The sequence below is a fragment of the Pseudonaja textilis genome, chromosome Z, assembly GCF_049901715.1.
Source record: "Pseudonaja textilis isolate UNSWEBS1 chromosome Z, rPseTex1.2, whole genome shotgun sequence".
NCBI lineage: Eukaryota > Metazoa > Chordata > Lepidosauria > Squamata > Elapidae > Pseudonaja > Pseudonaja textilis.
This window is the reverse complement of record NC_142008.1, coordinates 126,415,691-126,436,350: the sequence shown is the minus strand read 5'-3', so window position 1 is coordinate 126,436,350 and position 20,660 is coordinate 126,415,691. Positions and strand designations below refer to the sequence as shown.

General features: G+C 49.0%; 1 protein-coding gene across 6 annotated transcripts; it reads left to right on the top strand.

Annotated features, from left to right (window-relative positions):
• Positions 1-1,336: 1,336 nt before the first annotated feature.
• Positions 1,337-19,216, top strand: DCAF11 (DDB1 and CUL4 associated factor 11). Of its 6 annotated transcripts, XM_087915637.1 has the most exons (16): positions 1,414-1,475; positions 2,056-2,224; positions 3,594-3,736; positions 8,115-8,242; positions 8,633-8,754; positions 9,786-9,850; positions 10,021-10,121; positions 10,211-10,357; positions 10,443-10,497; positions 10,587-10,655; positions 11,936-11,993; positions 13,297-13,482; positions 14,405-14,558; positions 15,255-15,407; positions 16,219-16,325; positions 17,685-19,216. In XM_087915637.1, the coding sequence occupies exons 4-16, from the start codon at positions 8,131-8,133 to the stop codon at positions 17,772-17,774; spliced, it is 1,419 nt and encodes a 472-aa protein (XP_087771763.1). In that variant the 5' UTR covers positions 1,414-1,475; positions 2,056-2,224; positions 3,594-3,736; positions 8,115-8,130; the 3' UTR covers positions 17,775-19,216. The 6 variants fall into 6 exon arrangements, with proteins under 6 accessions (XP_026575352.1, XP_087771761.1, XP_087771760.1 ...); XM_026719567.2 differs by lacking the exon at positions 3,594-3,736 and having other exon boundaries at positions 1,337-1,475; positions 2,056-2,247; XM_087915635.1 differs by lacking the exon at positions 3,594-3,736 and having other exon boundaries at positions 1,411-1,475.
• Positions 19,217-20,660: the final 1,444 nt, after the last annotated feature.

The window sequence follows — 20,660 nt, the reverse complement described above, 5'->3', positions numbered from 1 at the left end:
TGAGTGGTGCAGTGGCCTAGAGGTAGAGCTCTTGCCTCACAATCAGGAGGCTGTGAGTTCGATCCTAGACAGAGGCAGATATTTCTCTCTCTGGGCACAGTGGTAATATATCTGTTGAACAAAACTCTGCATTGGTGACAGGAAGGGCATCTAGCCAATAAACACTCAGCTTCATTCAGCTGCCCAGACTGTACCCTGCAAAGGATTATGGGGTCATTAAAAGAGGCCGTTGATGTGATAGTCTTTTATGACTTTCATTTAACAACTACAGTGATTCACTTGAACGGTAGCAAGAAAGGTCACAAAAAAAGGGGCAGAATTGTCTTGTTCAACAACAGAAAAGTTGGGCTTAATTGTGGCCATAAGTCAAGAACTATTTTTAATATCCAGTCTCAAGTGCTTGATCAGGATAAGGGGAAGAAGACAATTATCTATAGAATTGTATTTTCAGATCACTATGATGTACATAATTGTTAATGTGTGATTATTCTATAAGGTTATGCATGTTGTGGGAACAGCTAGTTAGCATAGGCTTTGCAGTATACTTAAGCATCTTTTCCCAAAAGCTCTCATATTCTCAGGATGTCTTTCGATTCTATGGGACTACAACACCCTTAATCCACAGCCAAGGCACCCAAAATATTTGGAAGAATTCCAATAGGGGAAAATTACAGCAAAAATGTCCTTGTCCATCCAGCATTTGCTGGATATGTATAACAAACTTGAGTGCCAGCAGGGCATCAAGGAGTTAAGTGTGTACATCACGAATGCACAATTTGCAAAGTTTCACAATTTTGTGCTCCTGGTTGTTGGCAACTTTGGTGTGGACTTCGACTCCCAGAATTCCTCAGCAAGCATGATTAGTTGAGGAATTCTGGGAATAGAAGTCTACTCATGATGGATGGAGAATTCTGGGAATTGAAGTCTACCCTTCTTAAAGTTGCCAGGGTTGAGATATATTTATTGCAATTTAAAAGATATCTAAATACGTAAGCAGCTAATAACGATGGTATGCTTCTCTGATAAGAGTTTTATCAACAACCGCCACAATGTCACCTGACTCACTATTGTCCAATGAACGAGCGAGAAAGTTCCCCTAGAGCCCCACCTCCTATCTAAGACATTTCTCCGACCACAGCGTTTTCACGGAAGCTGTCGGTCAAACTCAAGAAAGCCAATCCGACAGCAACATCCCCGCCCATCGCCCGCCTTCCGTCCGTATTTTGCACCCAAAGCGGTGACGCGTTTTACCTTATCACCTAGTTTACAGAGGGGGCGGGAGGAGGAAAGGCCATAGCAACCAATCAAAGCAGGGCAGTCCCCATTTTAAAGCCTGATGTGAACCACGTGAATCAAGTGGCGGCTAATCATCTTCGCAGCCGGCTGGCCCCGCCCCGCCCGGCCCCCTCCAGACGGGTTCAAGCGGCAGCACTCCTAAGATGTAAACAAGGCCTCGCACTCCGACCGTGAAGAGGGTGAGAAGGTTCTCGCGCTCAACGCGGGTGGTGATAGAGGAGAAAGCAGCCAAAGGAAGAGCGGGAGGCATTTTATTGGCCGACTAAAACTACCCCGAGGAGGGGGTGAGTGGTCTAAAGGGGGGAAACAGCCCGAGGGCGCCCTAAAATAAAAACAAAAACAACGCGGACAAGAAGGGGCAGCTGGGAAAGCCCCCCAATATGGCGCTGATTGGAGGAGCGTGGCCCGAGGGCGTCTCCCATTGGCGAATTGCTGGCCACGTTCTAAACAACTTGGTTTTCGATTCGTTGAGGGGGTTGTGCTGTTGAACGTAGGTGAAAGGTTAGAGAGGGGGCAGTTGCTCCCCGAGAGGCCCCCCAGGAATGGGGGTTGTTTGCTTAGGGGAGCCCGTCAGCCTTGAATGCTGGGATTTGAACACGGGTATGGCAGGGTGGGGCGTGGGGGGCAGAACAGGGACCCTCCTGAAGTCACTCCCAAAGCGCTAGTCCTTATTAAGAAAGAGACTAGGATAGGCTTGGAGGAAGGCCGCCCTGTCTCCTCCTCCTCCTCTTTCACAACCATCTCCTTTCTGAACGCCAGGAGGGGCAGTGTGAGTGTTGGGCCAAGCTGGAGAATGTCCTAAGCTATGGGCTCCCGCAGCAGTAGCAACGCTGGCTCAGGGGGCCGGGAGAACCAAGGCAGCTGGTCTCGGAGGGACTCTGGCATCCTGCGGAGCGAAGACGAGGACGAGGATGTGGATCTGGCCCAGGTACTGGCATATCTACTGCGCAGGTAACTCCACCTCCCCCCACCTCCCTCCTTTTCCCCCACTGTCAGATCCCTGTCTGGGGGGGGGGGGGATCAACCACCCAGGTGAAGATCCCTAAAGGAATCTGGACTTCCTTGCTTTCTTTCCTTGGAAAACATTTCGCTTCTCATCCCACGGATAAGGATGCAGGTGGTCCTCGACTTACAACCGCAGTGAAGCTACCACAGTGTAGGTTGTTCAGGGAGACCTTGATTAATGTCATATAATCCGTTTATTAAAGGAGCGCGGAGAAGAGCGACAAAGAGGATTAGGGGGCTGGAGGCTAAAACATACGAAGGACGGTTGCAGGAACTGGGATTTGTCTCGTTTGATGCAAAGAAGGACTGATTGGGGGACATGATAGCAAAGTTCCAATATTTGGGAAGCTGCCCCAAAGAAGAAGGGGTCAGATTATTCTCCAAAGCACCTGAGGGCAGGACAAGAAGCAATGGGTGGAAACTAATCAGGGAGAGAAGCAACCTAGAAGTAAGGAGAAATTTCCTGACAGTTAGAACAAGTGGAACATTTGCCTCCAGAAGTTGTGGATGCTCCAACACTGGAAGTTTTTAAGAAAAGATTGGATAACCATTTGTCTGAAATGGTCTAGGGCCGTGACGGTGCACTTACGGCACGTGTGCCAGAAGTGGCATACAGAGCCATCTCTTTGGGCACACCAGCCGTCGCCCATTGGTCTTCTGGGTTCAGGCGCATGCATGTGCGCCAGCCAGCTGGTTTTCGCGTGTGCATGCGTGCCAGGAACCGGAAGACCGAGTGGCTGGTGCACATGTGGGTGCTGGAAACTGGAGGCTCAGCTCTTCCAGTATCCGGCGCTCTCTCTCATGCGTGCATGCTTCTGTTTTGGCACTTGGTGCCCAAAAGGTTCGCCAACACTGGTATAGGGTTTTCTTGCCTAAGCAGGGGTTGGACTAGAAAACCTCGAGAGGTCCCTTCCAACTCTGTTATTCTGAAAAGAAGGACTAGGGGAGACATGATAGCAATGTTCCGATATTTGAGGGGCTGCCTCAAAAAAAGGGGGTTAAGCTATTCTCCAAAGCACCTGAGGGCAGCACGAGAAGCAACGGATGGAAACTAACCAACGAAAGAAGCAACCTGGAATTAAGGAGAAATTTCCTGACAGAACAATTAACCAGTGGAACAACTTGCCTCCAGAAGTTGTGAATGCTCCTACACTGGAATTTTTAAAGAAGAGATTGGATAACCATTTGTCTGGAATTGTATAGGGTTTTCTGCCTAAGCAGGGGGTTGGACTAGAAGACCTCCAAGGTCCCTTCCAATTCTGTTATTTTATTAAGTGCCACATTTGTTTTAGTGAATCGCTGCCACCGTTGAATGAGTTACCTGGCGAATAAGTGATTCTGGATTACTCATTGACTCAGAAGGTCGCAAAAAGGAGGTGTGACTCTGGAACACGGCAACCGTCATAAATGTGAGCCGGTCATCGAGCCTCCCAAGGTAAATCCCATGACCGCAGGGATGGTGAAGCAATCGTAATTGTAAAAAATGGTCATGTCACTTTTTTCAATGATGTAACTTCAAACGGTCACTAAATAGACAGTTGTAAGTTGAGGACTACCTCTAGTGGTGCTCCTCGACTTTCAACTGTTTAGTGACCATTCGAAGTTACAACATCACTGAAAACGGGGGCTTATGACTGTTTTTCACCCTTACGACCGTTGCAGCATCTCTCTGGTCACATGATTTACATTCAGACGTTCGGGAAACGATTTTTATTTATGATGGTTGCGGCTGCCTTGGAGTCATGTGATCACTTTTTGTGACCTTCTTGGCAAGCAAAGTCAATGGGGGAAGCTAGATTCACTTAACAACCAGGGTCACTAACTTAACAATTACAGTGATTCTCTTAACAACTGTGGCAAGAAAGGTAAGATGGGGCAAAGCTCATTTCATAAACTCACTTAGCAACATGAATTTTGAGCTCAATTGTGGTCATAAGTTGGGGACTGCCTGTAGAATAGTATTCTGTCTTGGCTAAGTGTGATTGGACACAAAAGGAATTTTTCTCCGGTGAAGAAGCTCTCCCCAAAGGTGCTTTTTTTCCATAAAGTCCAGTTGCCTCTTGAAAAAAAAAAAGCACTTTTGGGACAACCGTGACTGGATGATTGAGAATCTCCACAGACACTCTCAGTGTACATGCAAGCAACAAAGTGATAACTCAATATCACAATCATAAAATACAGTCACCATAAATCATAAGATACAAATGCAAAGTGACAGTTAGATATCCTAAATTGTGATTGATTACCTGTAAATCATGGAAGGAATGCATGGTAATGTGAGGTAAGACCCGAATTATTTAATAATCACAATACAGAGGCAGGTCTGGTTCACAATTCAAAGAGCAAGATCAATACATTTTATACATTCTACACCAGGGTCTTCAAACTTGACAGCTTTAAGACTTCAACTCCCAGAATTCCTCCCCCAGTCATGTTAGCTCAGGAATTTTAGGAGTTCAAGTCCACAAGTCTTAAACTTGCCAAGTTTGAAAGTCTCTTCCTCTACACAATGCACTCCACGCCTAAGAAGCCCTCCCCACTTCCCTTATTATCTCTTAAGTTATAGTATAAGGGTCAGCTTGACTGTTTCTTCCTAGGCACAGGATATCTTATCTTGTTTACTTGTAGCTTAGCCTTGGGCGGATGTTCATATCTGCCTGTTTTATTGCCAGTGGCCTTGCCTTGGCCATGTTCCTGTCTTCTAAGAAGCCTGCAACTATCCAGCACTTTTTGTTTAACTGAACATACTTTGTGGTTAGGACGCAGCAGCAAAGACAACACAGCTTAATAATGCCCTTAATATTTCTAATTCTATTATAAAAGAGTAACTTAATATTTATTTCCTTCAGTAATGTAAGAGTCGTGACTTAGGTTTAACTGTCCTCTTCACTGTGGGGATGCACTCTCACTAAAAAAAAACCAATGTTGCTTCTGCTGGGTTCCATTGTGGGTAGTCCTCAGTTTGCAACCATTCATTTAATGACTTAAAAGTTATGACGGGACTGAAAAAAGTGACTTACGACTATTATTTTTTTTCACGTGACCGTTGTAGCATCCCTTGCGGTCATGTGATCAAAATGCAGGCGCTTGGCAACTGACTCCTATTTATGACGCTGCAGTGTCCGTCATACGATCGCGTTTTGTGACCTTCTGACTAGTCAAGTCAGATTAGTTCACTATGTTAATAACTTTGACACCCGTGTGATTCAGCAGTGATTCGTTTAACAACTCGGGCAAGAAAGGTGATAAAATGGGGCAAGACCCAGTAGGGGTACATTCAGGTCAAAAATCGAGGATTACCCACACCAAATATTTCCCACAAGGAATTAAAGGGTGCACTTCATACTCTTGGCTGGACCTGAACGAGGATTATGTGTGAGGATCCCATAAAACACATAAATCATAAAAGGAATTCATGATGGTCATAAGAATCGTGACTTGGATTTAACTGTCCTCCTAATTGTTGGGTTGGACTCCCACCAGAAGCCAATCATGTTTATGCCAGGTTAGTTAGTTAGTTTTTTGTCATTGCACCTCGTACAATAACAAAATCAAACACCATCTTCAGAGCACATCATGGCCCTGAAAATAAACACAAACACACATCCTTTACCCTCCGCACATTGAACTGAAAATCCCTGACACTGCACCAACACTGCACTATATAGTAGAATTAAAAAGAGCTTCTGCCCTGGGATAGAAGCTGTTTTTTAGCCTATTTGTCCTTGCTTTTATTATTATTCTGTACTATCTGCCAGGTGGTAATAGTTCGAAAAAAGGGTTCCGAGGATAAGATGGATCTTTGAGAACGTTTTGAACTTTCTTAAGGCAACGGGAGCTATGAAGCTCTTCCAAAGAGGGGAGAGGGCAACCCATGATCTTCTGGGCAATGGTGTTAACCCTTAATGATGTTAAATAGTGCTTGCCTATCTGCAATTGGCAAACCATAGAGGTGCAGTACATTAAGACACTCTCTATGGTGCAGCGATAGAAGGTCACCAGCAGTTTTTCATTCAGTTGTTCTGTTATTTGCAGTGGTTATGCACCTCAATCATCATCAAGCCCTTAACATAGTTCCATTTTCCTGTGAAGGAAGAATTTGTGGTGGTGCCTTTGTACCCACTCTTGCATTTTTGAAAGACCAAGGGATCAAGTACCTATGAAAGGGGAAATAGGACCATTCCTTGTGGACAGGGTGGCCTGACTGAGAAGAAAGACGTTTGTGTTCGGCATTTCTCTATACTGCTTCCTTTCCTGATCTTGGTAGTTGGAAAGATCTCAGCTATCCTCCCTGTCTTTTCAACCTGTGATATTTAGGAACTGAAGCAGCTGATTGCTCATGCAAATCCAAAAATATTTTCCCCTTGATTACCATTCTGTCAAGAAAACTTTTTGTAGGTTCAATCCCTGGCCGTGACTTTTCTGAGCAGGGCTCAAAAGCAGTTTGTGCTGCAAGGCACTCAATAAATAAGGATAATTCCCTCTTTTTCCAATTTGCAGTCGGGGATTTATATCCCTGTAGAAAGTTGGAGGCCAGCTTCCATTTTAAGTGCCTGAACTTCATGTGGAGAATAATATTTGTCTTGTAAACATCTCTCTACTGGAATGTAGACATCTCTACATTCTGGTAGAGAAAAATTCCCTGAAGGATGAGTCCGAAAACTCGGAAGACTCAAAACTCAGTGAATGATATGATACATATGTCTTACATATTGGCAGAAAAAAAATCAGAAAATAAAAGACAAGCCAAATAGTCAAGACCTTGTTGAGGATCCAGACTTTGTCAAGGACCTTGGAGTTCTCATCTCAAATGATCTAAGTGCTAGAGCCAAAAAAGGCATTAAGAGTTGTTAATCTAATCCTACGTAGCTTTTTCTCTGGTAATATCACACTACTAACTAGAGCATACAGAACATTTGCTAGACCTATACTCGAATACAGCTCATCAGTCTGGAACCCACATTACGTACCTGATATTAACACGGTTGAGAAAGTCCAGAAATATTTCACAAGAAGAGTTCTCCACTCCTCTACTCATTGCAGAATACCTTATGCCACCAGACTTGAAACTCTAGACCTAAAAAACCTAGAACTACGCTACCTCCAGTCCGATCTAAATATAGTATATAAAATCAAAATCATACATTGCAATGTCCTACCTGCAAATGAATACTTCAGCTTAAATCATAACAATACAAGAACACACAATAGATACAAACTCAAGATTAACCGCACCAAACTTGATTGAAGGAAATACGACTTCAGCAACAGAGTGGTCAATGTCTGGAATACTCTACCTGACTCTGGTTTCTTCCCCAAACCCCCAAAACTTTAACCTTAGACTGTCTACTATTGACTTCACCCCTTTCCTAAGTGGTCTGTAGGGGGCATAAGCGCACCAATCGTGCCTACCGTCCCTGTCCTATTTTTTCTCTCTTAAAAGTATCTATCTCATGTATTCAAAACTATATTTATTCTTATACCTGTATCTTGTAAGCGATTGACAAATCAAATAAATACAAAAATACTAGCGACCCAGATTGTACTCCTTCTGCCTCTACCTGCAAAAGCTGAATTTGCGCTTTCATTTTCTCTTCTCTTTAATTTCAGTTCTTCAGAATAGCGTTTGCTTCAGACGAAGTAATCCCATGGGTGCTCAGTTAAAACTTATTGGAGGAGGAGAGAAAACAGGAAGCAAAAACGTTGCTCAGACTCTATGGTTTTGAAGGATTACAGTCCCGTACGTGGGCAAGTCGTTCGCGACGCAACGGGGTCCGTCGTGACTAACGCTGCTCTTTCTCTCCTTTCCCTAGAGGACAGTTTCACCTCATGCAGGGAGGGGGGACAGCCAGTGCCCGGGTGTTCCAGGCTGTTTCGGATTCCGACGACGATACTGACAGCGCTTGGGAAGGACGTTTAGGAGATCAGTACAAACCCCCAGGTATCGCCAGGAAGTCCAGAGGTGGTTTTTATTTTATTTTTTTTGATAACGCACAGATAATTGCAGGAGACAAAACTTAACAAGGTCCAGGCTTCATGTTTAAGGAAAAGCTCGCTGTGCCAGATTAGATCTTAGAATTCCGGATGTTGTAATCGCCCTCCTTGCTCTGGAAAGTCTTGCCTTTCAGCCTGTCGGCGGGGGGCTGTTTGTGATCCAGAGTTCTGTCGAAACGCTTAAATTAGACCTCAGGCCCAATGCCCAACATTCAGACAGTGTCAGACTTAAACTAAACTACGTAGATGTCCATTAAGAAAAACATCAAAAGCTTGCCCAGGGTTATTTTATATGCGGTGGTCTCTTTCTCTCTCTCTGTCTCTGGATCTTCTGCAGTGGATTTGGCACCAGACACTCGGGATCTGGAGCACAACGAGATTAAAACGCGCATCCAGTTAGCAACAGGGCGACTCAGGCCAGGGAGACCCGACCGGAGCATCCCAAAGCTACTGGGACAGGTATCCTGTGTTTCGCTGTTCTAAAATGCTGGAAACTAATTGGTTCGTTTTGACTTTGAACGCTCGGGGTGGGAACAGCCCCCAAGGTGCTTTTTCCCCCAAGAGACAACTGGACTTTCTGGTTTTTCTTTGAAGACGTTTCGCTTCTCCTCCAAGAAGCTTCGTCAGCTTTCACTGGAGGGTCGGGGAAATGGAAGGATTTATACTCCTTGCAGGCAGCTGGTCGTTTGAAAGAGGGGTTAAAGAGGCCGTCTATGTCAAAATTGAATGGCCCTCTCTCAACAGAGGGGAAGGGATATATGACATTATCTATCTTCAATCTACAACACAGTCCTTTCAACTGTTCAAAGAAGGCTCCACACCCATCGGCGCCACTCAGGTGACCCTGAAGACACAGATAAACCTCCAAGGGGCCTCAACAGCTCTCTAAAAAGGACACAAATGACCAGCTCTTCTGCAAGGAGTAAAAATCCTTCAATTTCCCCCACCCTTCAGTCAGAGCCAAAGAAGCTTCTTTGGATGAGAAGCAAAACATCTTCCAAAAATAAGCCAGAAAGTCTCGTTGCCTCGTGGGGGAAAAAAAAGCACTTTTGGGACAACCATGAACTGGATGACGAAGAATCACCATAGACAAGATGGAAACTGCTTCAAAAGGAGGAAACTGTCGTTTAGAATCGGTCTTATAGAGAAGCAGAGCCTCTGATCTGGACAGTATATTCCCTCCCTCAGTCAGGTTGTGAGTTTGCCGGTCAGATCTGCTCTTTGTGGCACTTTAGGGCTTCAGAATACACCGTGCTAGTGAGCGTCCTTGTCCATGGGGCAGACTCTTCCCTTTTGGCAAGAAACGAATTCAGAATGGATGTCCTTGGGTGACTTCGATACCCACAAAAAGAGGCCTCTGCCATCAAGCTACGAGGCAGAATCGACCCTAGGCCTAACTTTAATTTTCTGGATTGTTTCCCTGCTCGCTAGAAGAGATTGTGAGATGGGGGTAATGTAATCTAATGGTAATTTTTTCTCCTTTCCCACAGAGGGAACGAGGTCTTTGCCATAACAGCAGTTTCTCAGCAGGGGAATGTTCTCAGATCGTATCACAGTAAGTATTTGAGAGGGGTGTGTCTGAGTGTGTGTGTGTGTGTGTGTGTGTGTGTGTGTGTGTGTGTGTGTACATTCTCAGGTAAGGAACGGACAACGGACAGAAAGTGGTTTTAGAAGAGACTCTCTGCCAGAATTGTCGGTATACCTCGCGTCTTGCTCTTTTTCCAGCTTCCTTCCTAATCACCTGACCGTCAAGGACACCTATTTGCAGAAAGCCTTCTGCGGCATCTATTCCCGTGATGGACAACTTTTTATGTCTGCTTGTCAAGGTAGGCCCCCAGGTGTAATCTTTAAAAAAACCAAAAGATTCCCGTGTTAGATTGCGGTCTCCCTTTCTGTTCCTTTTCTCCCCTTTCAGACCAGCGAATCCGCTTATATGACTGCGCCTATGGAGCCTTCCGGAACTTCCGGACTGTCAAAGCCCGAGACGTCGGCTGGAGCGTGCTGGACGTAGCCTTCACTCCTGACAGGACCCACTTCCTCTACTCCAGCTGGTCGGACTACAGTGAGTCTGTATGGCGCTGGGGGGGGTGGAAACCAGGCTCCCTCCAGAGAGTCCGTAGCTAGCCCTTTCTCCCTTCTCTCTTTAGTTCACATCTGCAACATCTACGGGGAGAGCGAGACCCAGACCGCCTTGGACTTGAGGTAAAGAGGAGGCACCCCCACCCCGGTCGGCCCGTTGAATGACGGAGAGACACACACACACATCTGGCATAACTGTCTCTTCTTCGCAGGCCCGACGAACGCCGTTTTGCCGTATTTTCCCTGGCGGTCTCCTCGGATGGGAGGGAGGTGCTCGGCGGGTAAGCCGGCTGTTCGGGAAATGGTCTTTTTCCGATTGTGCATAAATCTTTTCTTTGGAGAAAACGAAATTTTCTAGCTCACCTCCGCTGGGCAAGAATTTTCTGACGATGTTCTGCCATTGGGCACCTCCCACCCCGTCTGTAATGCCTCTCTCCCCTCCTTCCCTCCCCTTCCTGTCTCTCTTCCCCCCTCCTTCTCTCTCTCCTCCCTTTCTCTTTCCCCCTCTCTCCACTCTGTCCTTCTTCTCCTCCTTCTCCTCCTTCCCTCTCCCTCTTCCCCCTCCCTCCCTCTCTCCCTCCTTCTTTCTCCCCTCCCTCCCTCTCCCTCCCTGTCTCCTCCACCCCTCCCTCTTTCTCTCTCTCTCCCCTCCCTTTCTCTTTCCCCCTCTCTCCTTCTCCTCCTCCCTCTCCTTCCCTCTCCCTCTTTCCCCCTCCTTCTTTCTCCCCCCCCTGTCTCTCCACCTCTCCCTCCTTCTCTCTCTCTCCCTCCCTTTCTCTTTCCCCTCTCTCTCCCCTCTGTCTTTCTCCTCCTCCCTCTCCTCCTTCCCTCTCCCCTTCTTCCCTCCCTCCCTTTCTCCCCCTCCCTCCCTCCCTGTCTCTCCACCCCTCCTGTTTGGAGTCCAGGAAGTGATGCCCTTCTGTGTACCAGCTCTACCAAAGCCCCATTTCTGGCATTTGGTTTGAAGGCCCAAGGGAAGCGCAAAGGCAAAAACCGACACCCCCGCGGCTAAGTTCAAATGCTTTGATTTCTGCTCCTTCAACTTACAACCATTCATTTAGGGACCATTCGGAAGTTACAACAGCGCCGACATATGACCGGTCACTCACCCTTAGGACCGTTGCAGCATCCCCCACGGACAGGTGATCAAAATTCAGACGCTTGGCCAATGGTTCACACTTAGGACCATTGCAGCGTCCCGGGATCACGCGATCCCCTTTTGCGACCTTCGGACGAGCAAAGTCAGCGGAGAAGCCAGATTCATTTCACAACTACAGTTACTAACTTAGCAACTTCAGCGATTCACTTGAGTGCCGTGGCGAGGAAGGTGGCAAAGGGGCAAAACTCACTTTAACAACTGCCTTCCTTAGCCATAGAACTTCTGGGTTCGACTCTGTTCGTAAGTCAAGGACTAGCTTCATTCTTCTCCTGTGCAGGGCTGTTAGCGAAGTCCTTCGCTGTCCTTTGTGTCTGTGTGTCTGTGTCTGTGTGAGTGAGTGTGTATATATGTGTCACCCCACGGACTGACCTTTTTATTCTTCATTCTCTGTCCACTCCACAGGGCCAACTACGGCTGTGTCTACGTGTTTGACATGGAGCAGAATAAGCGGACGCTTAAGGTACTCGGCGTTGATATCTATGGAGACTCTCAGTCACCCAGGTCACAGTTGTCCCAAAGTTGCTTTTTTCAAGAGGCAACTGAACTTTCTGTTTTTTGTTTTTTTTTCTTTTGAAGACATTTCGCTTCTCCTCCAAGAAGCTTCTTCGGCTCCGACTGGATGGTGTGGAATGGAAGGATTTATCCTCCTTGCAGACAGCTGGTCCTTTGCATCCTTTTGGAGGGTCGTTGAGGCCGCTTGGAGGTTTATTTTTGTCATCAGGGTCACCTGAGCGGTGCAAGTGCGTGTGGAGCCTTCTTGGCTGCAGGATGCTTTCTGCCCTGTGCCCCTTCACCACTGAACACTGGCGCAGGCATCTGGGGACAAGCCTGTGCTGCCCGCATCCGAAACTCGAGTGCAAACGGCTCCTGCAATCCGCAGTCCCTCTGGAAGTCACCTCACAACAATTCTGCAAAAGGAATGCAAATGACCAGCTGTCTGCAAGGAGGACAAATCCTTCCATTCGCCACCACCCAGTCAGAGCTGAAGAAGCTTCTTGGGTGAGGAGCGAAAACGCCTTCAAGGAAAAATAAACAAACAAGAAAATCCAGTTGCCTCCTGAGAAAGCACCTTTGGGACAACCATGAACTAGATGACTGAGAATCTCTACAGACTTTTAGCTGTACAATTAATTTGGGATGAACACCCCCTTTGAATGGTGTGGGAGTAGGAGTGGATTTCCAGAGGGGGAAAACACTGCAGACTACAGGAAACGGGAGCACCACTCAGGTGACCCTGAGGACGAGATATAAACTTCCAAGCAGCCTCAACGACTCTCCAAAAAGGATGCAAAGGACCAGCTGTCTGCAAGGAGGATAAATCCTTTCATTCTCCACCATCCAGGCAGAGCTGAAGAAGCTTCTTGGAGGAGAAGCGAAACGCCTTCAAAAGAAAAAAAAACAAAACAGAAAGTTCAGTTGCCTCTTGGGACTTTCGAATCCTTTAGCACAGGGGTCCCCAATGCCCGGTCCTCAGACTGGTACCGGTTCTGTGGCCCATTGAGAACTGGGTCACACAAGCGGCAGGCAAGCGCGTGAGCGCTCCGAAGCTCCTTTTTCACAAAACAGAGGGCTAGCGCATGAAACCGTCCACTCTGCCCAGCAGTGTTGAGGGAGGTCCTCCAGAACCCTTCTGGGTTGCCCAGTGTGGCCCCTAGCTGCCTTCCGGGGCAGGTGAAACCATCAAACCTAGGAAATACGCCGCCCTACCTGTGCTCTCCCACTGAAATCTCCTCCCTCCCCTCTGTTTCCTTTGCTTCCCACAGATCGAGGCGCACGAGGACGACGTGAATGCCGTGGCTTTTGCAGACAACAGTTCCCACATCGTCTTCTCCGGAGGTGATGACGCCATCTGCAAGGTGTGGGACCGGCGCACCATGCGGGAGGACGACCCCCAGCCTGTGGGGATCTTGGCAGGGCACCAGGATGGCATTACCTTCATCGACAGCAAGGTGAGCACAGCTCCTGCTTTGCCGAAAGCGGAAGCGTCCAATCTTGGCAACTTTTAAGGCTTACTGACTTCAGCTCCCAGAGTTCCTCAGCCAGCACGGCCAAGGCTCGACACCCTGGCCTAAAGCTTTTGCAGCCATGTTTGGTGGTCACTCGAAAACAGGTTTAAGGAAATCCTTGGGGCTCTTTCCCTTTTAAACATCTCATCCATAGATTCCGCAGAACCCGGTTATTTATTTTCCTTTAGAAAAACAAAACATGCATGGAATCTCAATGGTTGAATCTCCTTTAAACTCCCAGGGGGGCAGGGGTGGGCTGCTACTGGTTCAACCCCGGTTTGGGCGAACGGATACTGAACCGGTAGCTAATTTTATGGCCAGTTGGGCAAATTGGCAACTCCCACCCCTTGCTGGCCCTGCACCACCCGTCCTAGAAGTCCCCACGTGGCCCATGCTTGGGAAGGGCGCAAACGGACCTCTTGGAGGCTCCGGAAGGGGCCCGTTTCCAGCCTGCAGAGAGCCTCCGGTGTCCCGGAAGGGCCGTTTTCGTCCTCCCGGAGGCTCAAGGAAAGCCTCTGGAGCCCAAGGAGCGCGAAAACCCACCCCCTCCCCATCATGGTGCAGGAGGTTGACTAGGCCACGCCCACTATGGCCACGCCCACCCAGCAACCGGGCAGAGAACCGGTTGCTAAAATTTTTGAAGCCCTCCTACCAGTGGGAGACATAGCAGCTGTTGGAAGGCACCTTCCAAAACTGAATGAATCGTTCGGGGAAGCAAAGAAAAAATCCAAATTAAGGTTCCTTTTATTCCCCCAAGATGCGGCCCTTTAGAGACAGCCGTTAAAGAAGTTTTAAGTTTGTTCTGAAGTTTAGGATGGAGGCATTCAGATGGTTTCTTTCAGCTGCTGTTTTCTTATTCCCTCAGGGAGACGCTCGGTACCTCATCTCCAACTCCAAGGACCAGACCATTAAGCTGTGGGACATGCGCAAATTCTCGGGCCAGGAGGGCCTCGAAGCATCCCGGCACGCTGTCACTCAGCAGATCTGGGATTATCGCTGGCAACAGGTGCCCAAAAAAGGTACGCGCCACCCCCACCCCCCCGCCTTTAACGCAACAAGTTGGAGTGAATGCAAAGTATACAGGTGTTGTGGCTTGTCAGCCGCGGGTCCCTCCAGCAACCAAATCGGAAGAGGAGGCATGGGAGTCAGGGTCAACAGCAAGCCAACCTGGGAGCTCCGAGGGGGAAGAGGGAATGGAGAGAGACAGACAGACAGACAGAGGTGGAGCCAGGACCCTCTGGCAGCCCTCAGATGAAGAGTCAATAGCTCCTAGGAATTGGCTGATGAGGAAGAGGAGGAACAGCTGGGTCCAGTGCCTGACGCACAGATGGTCAGAAGGCAGAGGAGAGGAGAGCATGGAAATCTATGGGCCGGTCCTTGGGACAGAAGAGCCACCACTGCTAGAGAAGCCCCACGCTAGCTCTGGGGATAAAAGGCAGGGGGCAGAGATGAATAGATGTGGCAGACAACTATTCTTCTCCCAGATGGACAGACTTATTAGAGAGAAGCTTTTTTGCCGGGGGTTGCCAGGGCTCCTAATTAAAGGAATTGTTTGAGTTCACGTCAGACGGTTTGTCGTGTTTGGGATCTGGATCAGAACAACGTGTGCGCAAAGGACAACTTTTAATCTAGCTCAGGGCTGGCTGGGGAATTCTGGGAGTTGAAGTCCACCGGTCTTGCTCAGGTTGGACATCTCTAATCCTTTCTTTCACCAGCCCGACGTAAATCAAAACTTCCAGGTGACACTTCTCTCATGACCTACCGGGGCCACGGAGTCCTGCACACCCTAATCCGCTGCCGGTTCTCCCCGCCTCACAGCACGGGACAGCAGTACATTTACAGCGGCTGCTCCACAGGGCGGGTGGTAGGTAAGTGGCTCCGGAGCCAGAGCGCCCTCTGAGTGCAAGGAAGAGATATGGAACAATTCATTTTGAGTGGAGGGGTGGGATTGGCCAGGAGAGGAGATCCAGGGATCCACTTGGAATCGCTGGCGCAGACCCCTAGTGGTTAGGGCAACGGGCTAAAAAAACAAGAGGTCATGAGTTCTAGTCCCCCTTTTAGCCATGAAAGCCCAGCTGGGTGACTTTGGCCCAGTCACCAGGTACCACTGAGTTGTAATCCCATCTTAGACACGAAAGCTGGCTAGATGACTTTGGGCAGGTCCCTCTGTTTCTGAGCCCACCCAACCCCACAGGTTTGCTGTTGTAGGAGAAAATACCACGAGGGTGGTGTGTTGCACACATTCATCGCCTCGAGTAACTTTTCAAAATAATAAAAGGTGGAATCCAAATAAATAAAGAAGTGAATTTGTCAAAAGGGCGTGGCAGGCTGAAAACCGTAAAGCCACATAAAACTTCCTCTTCGATATTCTTAGTTCTTCTTTTAAGTCAGGAGTTTGATCATCTTTTCTCACAGATTATACTGACATAAAGGGCAGGCGGGAACTTGGAAAACCCCAATTTTATTTATGGCTGGAACATTTGGAGAGATGGCCTTTTCAATTGGCCTGCCTGAAGTCCGATTGGCCCAGAATCAAATCTCGGAGCCCTCCCCACCACCCCAACATCCTCCAGAACAGGGGCGCCCCCCCCTTCCTCCCCCTTGCTCTCTTAATCCTACACGTTCTTCCTCTCTCTCCCTTCCTCTTGCCCACCTGTTCCCCCGCCCCCCCCCCCTCAGTCTACGATCTCCTGAGCGGCCTCATTGTGAAGAAACTGGTCAATCACCAAGCCTGCGTGCGGGATGTGAGTTGGCATCCGTATGAGGAGAAGATTGTTAGTAGCTCGGTGAGTAGCGGGAACCAGTGGCGGAGATGGACGAATTCACCTTTTGGGGGGGGGGGGCAGTGTTCGGTTTCCCAAAAGCACAAAGCTGACTCCTCATCCCAATAAAACCTCTTTTATTTAGTTTAAAATGAATTTTCCAGCAAAGTCCCAGCCAACAGTCTTGTAAAGAGATTTTACAACTACAGGCTTTTATCAGGCTTGGAGAGCTGCCAGGCCAATATCTTCCAGATGCCACTCTGTAGCAGACAATACTTGGCAAGGAGTCAGGAGCAGATCTTCACTCGAATGAATTGAACTAATTGTCTCTTGCAAACACTCCCCCTTTCGCTCCTCTCTATTCCCTCTGGGAGGGACCATTCACCTCCAACTGAGCCTTTACTCCTGAGTCAACCCTTGTTCCTTAACCGTTCCCTTCTCCTGGCAGCTCTGTGCATGCGCAGACTGGGAACAGGCTCCAGCTGTTCTTCTTCCCCACTGATTTCTGACTCCATAGGCAGCTGGTAATTGTCAGACAGCCCTGGCCCCATCTCTGCCTCCAATGCAGAGCCCTCGTCAGGGACTTCCCCAGACTCCTCACTGTCTGAGTCTCCCGCCAGCTCTTCTGGTGGGCCACAACAAGTGTCGCTGTGTTGTATTTCTTCATTTTATGACCTGTCCAAAGGAGTTTAAGAAAGGTGCCTTTTTCTAGCCAGGGGCTCCAAGTCCTTTGGAGCCTGTATGCTCCAAAGAAGCATACAGAAGCAGAGACACGCTCTCTTCTGAGACTCAGACTAAGACAAACCAGGTTTCTGGCTCCATCTTATGGCCGTTTGAGAAACCACACCTAATTACAGTTTTTGCATTTTCTTAAAGTTTACAGTTTTAAAATGTTTATCCTGGTTTATATATTTCTAACCCAAATAGCTGTTAGGCGACTCATATTCCTAACATAGCCTGTCTTCCACTTACAACTTGATCCTCTAGTGACAGTTTGAAGTTAACAATGGCGACTGGAAAAAGGCAACTTTTATTTACTTTTACTTAACAAGTTAGAAACAGAAATTTGGGGCTCTGTTGGGGTCCTAAGGTGAGGACTACCTGTACTGTGTTCTATTTCTGGATGGCCTTTGAGTCACGGAGTCAGCAGGGTGAGTCACTTTCAGTTCTAATCTTCGTTCAAGCCGTAATTCAAGGACTACCTATAATCCCTGAATAGAAACAATAAATAACCCACATTCTGTGCTCTCTCTTTTCTTCCCTTCTTTCTCTCCTCTTCCCTCTCTCTTCTCTTCCCTTCTTTCTCTCCTCTTCCCCCTCTCTCTTCTCTTCCCTCTCTCCTCCCCTCCCCTTCTCTCCCCCTTCCCTCTCTCTCTCTCGCAGTGGGATGGAAATGTGTGTCTCTGGGAGTATCACCAAGCAGAGCACAACGAAGACGATCTCGGTGACCCCCAGCAGCTCCCAACAGCCTGAGAAAAGCACCCCCAGCTGGCCGCCCCCCCCCACACCAGTAGCCTCCCTCCCCCCGCCAGTTCTCCAGTTTGAGGCTCGTTCAGGGCTGAGAGCAAGAGGGGGGAAATATCTTCTTGCGTTGCCAATCGTTTGGGGGGGGGGAGCGGGTTGCCGCAGCGGGAAGACTTCCACCTTCTCAGATGAACCGATCTTCTGTCTCCGAAACCTCCGGTGTCATCGGCTTGAGGATACGGATAACCATCCTGCTGGTTGGATCCTAAGGACAGCTACAAAAACCACGCAGGGGAAAGATATCTTTTTTGTCTCTGCTGAGCAGATGAGCCTCCCACGGATTCTGGTTGGAGGGGGACGGCTGGACCGGGAATCGGGGGCAGTGAAATTCACGCCTGGCTGGAAAGCTGGATGGGCCCTTGGAAGGAGACCTCCTCCTCCTCCTTTTGCGGATACATAGAATCATGACGGGGAATCACCCCAACAGCTGGTCCTCCCCCGCAGACGGTCTCGGCAACGCACCTCCATAGTTTTCGGGGGCAACTTCTAAGACTTGACCTCAGTCTGGAGCTTATCAGGGAATTGGGGGCGGGGGGTGGGGGTGGCGGGGAATATATGTCCACTTTTCCTCCAGATCTGAGCAACAGCGAGGCGACTCCCAAGCGATGGAGATCCCCCAAAGATTCCTCGTGCGTTCCAAAGATCCTCCGGTGGGGCGGGGGTGGTTTTATTGAAGTGGCTTTCCCCTCTTTTCTCGGAGGGATTCTTGCAAGGTATTTGTAGGTTGACATGAAAACATTAGCGGCTTTCGGAGATTTGTGGCTGGAGGGACAGTTTGAGCTTTCTTCCTAGCTGCCGATCTCTTCCTCTTCCTCCCAGATGCCGACGGTGTGTCTCCTTCGCATCGGCCCCGTCATACTGGGTCACGCACACCCCAAAATAGGGGGAACCGCTTTTTTGTCTCTTCTTGAGGGCCGGGCCTCCTTGGAAAGGTGGGGTGCTATCTTTAGCTTTAAAAGATGCCCCCAATCTGACCCTGGCGTGGCTGACCTCTTTCCTCGCAGATGGGGTCTCATCCGCTTTGTAAATATTAGCGGGGAGACTCTTGCAAAGAAGGGGCTTTTGGGGTACCCGAAGAGCGGGGGTTCTTAATAAATAGATGGGAGGGTCGAGTGAAAGGAGCTATGTGTTGCTTTTAAGCGTGTGAAAGCCGGGGTGGGGGTGGGGGGGAGGGAGTTTTAGTTTGAGAAGGAGTCCACCCCTCCTCCTCACAATCCTTCCCCAGGGCCCTGCCTTCTGGAGGGGAACAGAGGGGAGGGGGGGTCCATGCTGAGGCTCCCTTCCAAATCTAGGTTTTATAGAAGGGGGAGGGTCTTTCCCTTCCCCCCTTGTCTGTTTCAGGGGTGATGCAAACAGCTGTCTTTCTGAAATAAAAAGTGGTTGAAATTTGATTGGTTTTGGACTTCTGCGCCGCTGATCAAGGAGAGATCCAACCCAGAGCGTAAGGAGAAATTTCCTGACCGTGAGAATAATTAACCTATGGAACTGTTTACCACCAGAAGTCATGGGTGCTCCATCCCTGGTGGTTTTTAAGAAGAGATTGGGCAGCCACCTGTCTGGAATGGTCTAGGATAGCGATGATGAACGTTTTTGGTGTGGTGTGCCAAAAGAAGTTCTTAAACCCATGATGGCACACCTATGGCACACGTGCCACAGGTGGCATGCAGAGCCATTTGTGCGGGCCTCAGCCAAGCTTACTTGCACTGCACATGCACGCACCTCCCAGCTGGTTTGAGGCCTGTTTGAGGCCTTTTTTGGCTTCCCAGAGGCTCAAGGGAAGCCTCTGCAGCCTCCAAAGGCTGAAAAATGGTCCTTCCAGAAATACCTGTTTTCAGCCTCTGGAGGGCCTCGGGAGCCTGGGCAAGGCCATTTTGCCCTCCTGGGCTCAAGGGAAGCCTCTGCAGCCTTTGGAGGCTGAAAAATGGGCCCGTTTCCTCACTTCCAGTATTTGAGGCCGAAAAAGGCCTCAAACGGGCCGAAAATCAACGGAGACATGTGCACGCGCAGTGCTTGTCAGATGCTACATCTTTTCTATGCAGGGGTGGAATTCTACCGATTCAGACGAACTCCTACCGTGTTTCTCACATAATAAGGCCGGGCCTTATTTTTTTTTTGAGTCCTGAAAAAATGGCTAGGCCGTCTTTTGGGGGGTGATTTAATTCCCCCCCCTTGGATCGTCATCTAGAGCTCCCCTCTCCACCAGCCGCTCCTAACGGGTGATCATGGCGAAGCGCAGAGAGCTCCCTACTCCCACCAAACACCTTTGCTGCAGACCCAAGACCTTTGGCCCATGCCGCTGTTGCTTTCCCTCCTGCCCATTCCGCTGCCGCCATGTTTGGAGTGGTGGTGGCGGTGCTCCAAACAGCCGCAGTGCTCCAAACGTGGAAGCGGCAGCTCTAAACGTGGCAGCGGTGCTTGAAACGGCGGCGGCAGCGCCAAACGCGGCGGTGCTCCAAATGGCGGCGGTGCTCCAAATGGCAGCGGCACTCCAAACGTGGTGGCGGAATGGGCAGAAGGGAAAGCAACAGCGGCGGGGGCCAAAGGTCTTGGGTCTGCAGCAAAGGTGTTTGGTGGGAGTAGGGAGCTCTCTGCGCTTCGCCATGATCACCCGTTAGGAGCGGCTGGTGGAGAGGAATTGCTGCCCGCAGGGCGCTCCTAACAGCAAGTCCCCTCACCCTTCCCCCCATTTTGCATGTTTTAAACTAGGTGTAAATTTGGGGGGAGGGGCTTAATTTGATTTTATGCTTAGAAAACATGCTGGGCCTTCCTATTGGTGGAGGCCGTATTGTTGGAGAAACACGGTACCTCCAACAAGCATCTGGCAGCGAACCAGTT

What these genes read in the sequence shown, in the direction of transcription:
- DCAF11 (XM_026719567.2), top strand. Translation starts at nt 2,102, where the DNA reads ATGGGCTCCCGCAGCAGTAGCAACGCTGGCTCAGGGGGCCGGGAGAAC. An exon ending in TTACCTTCATCGACAGCAAG is followed by an intron (nt 13,483 to 14,404) that starts GTGAGCACAGCT and finishes TTATTCCCTCAG; the next exon opens with GGAGACGCTCGGTACCTCAT. An exon ending in AGAAGATTGTTAGTAGCTCG is followed by an intron (nt 16,326 to 17,684) that starts GTGAGTAGCGGG and finishes TCTCTCTCGCAG; the next exon opens with TGGGATGGAAATGTGTGTCT.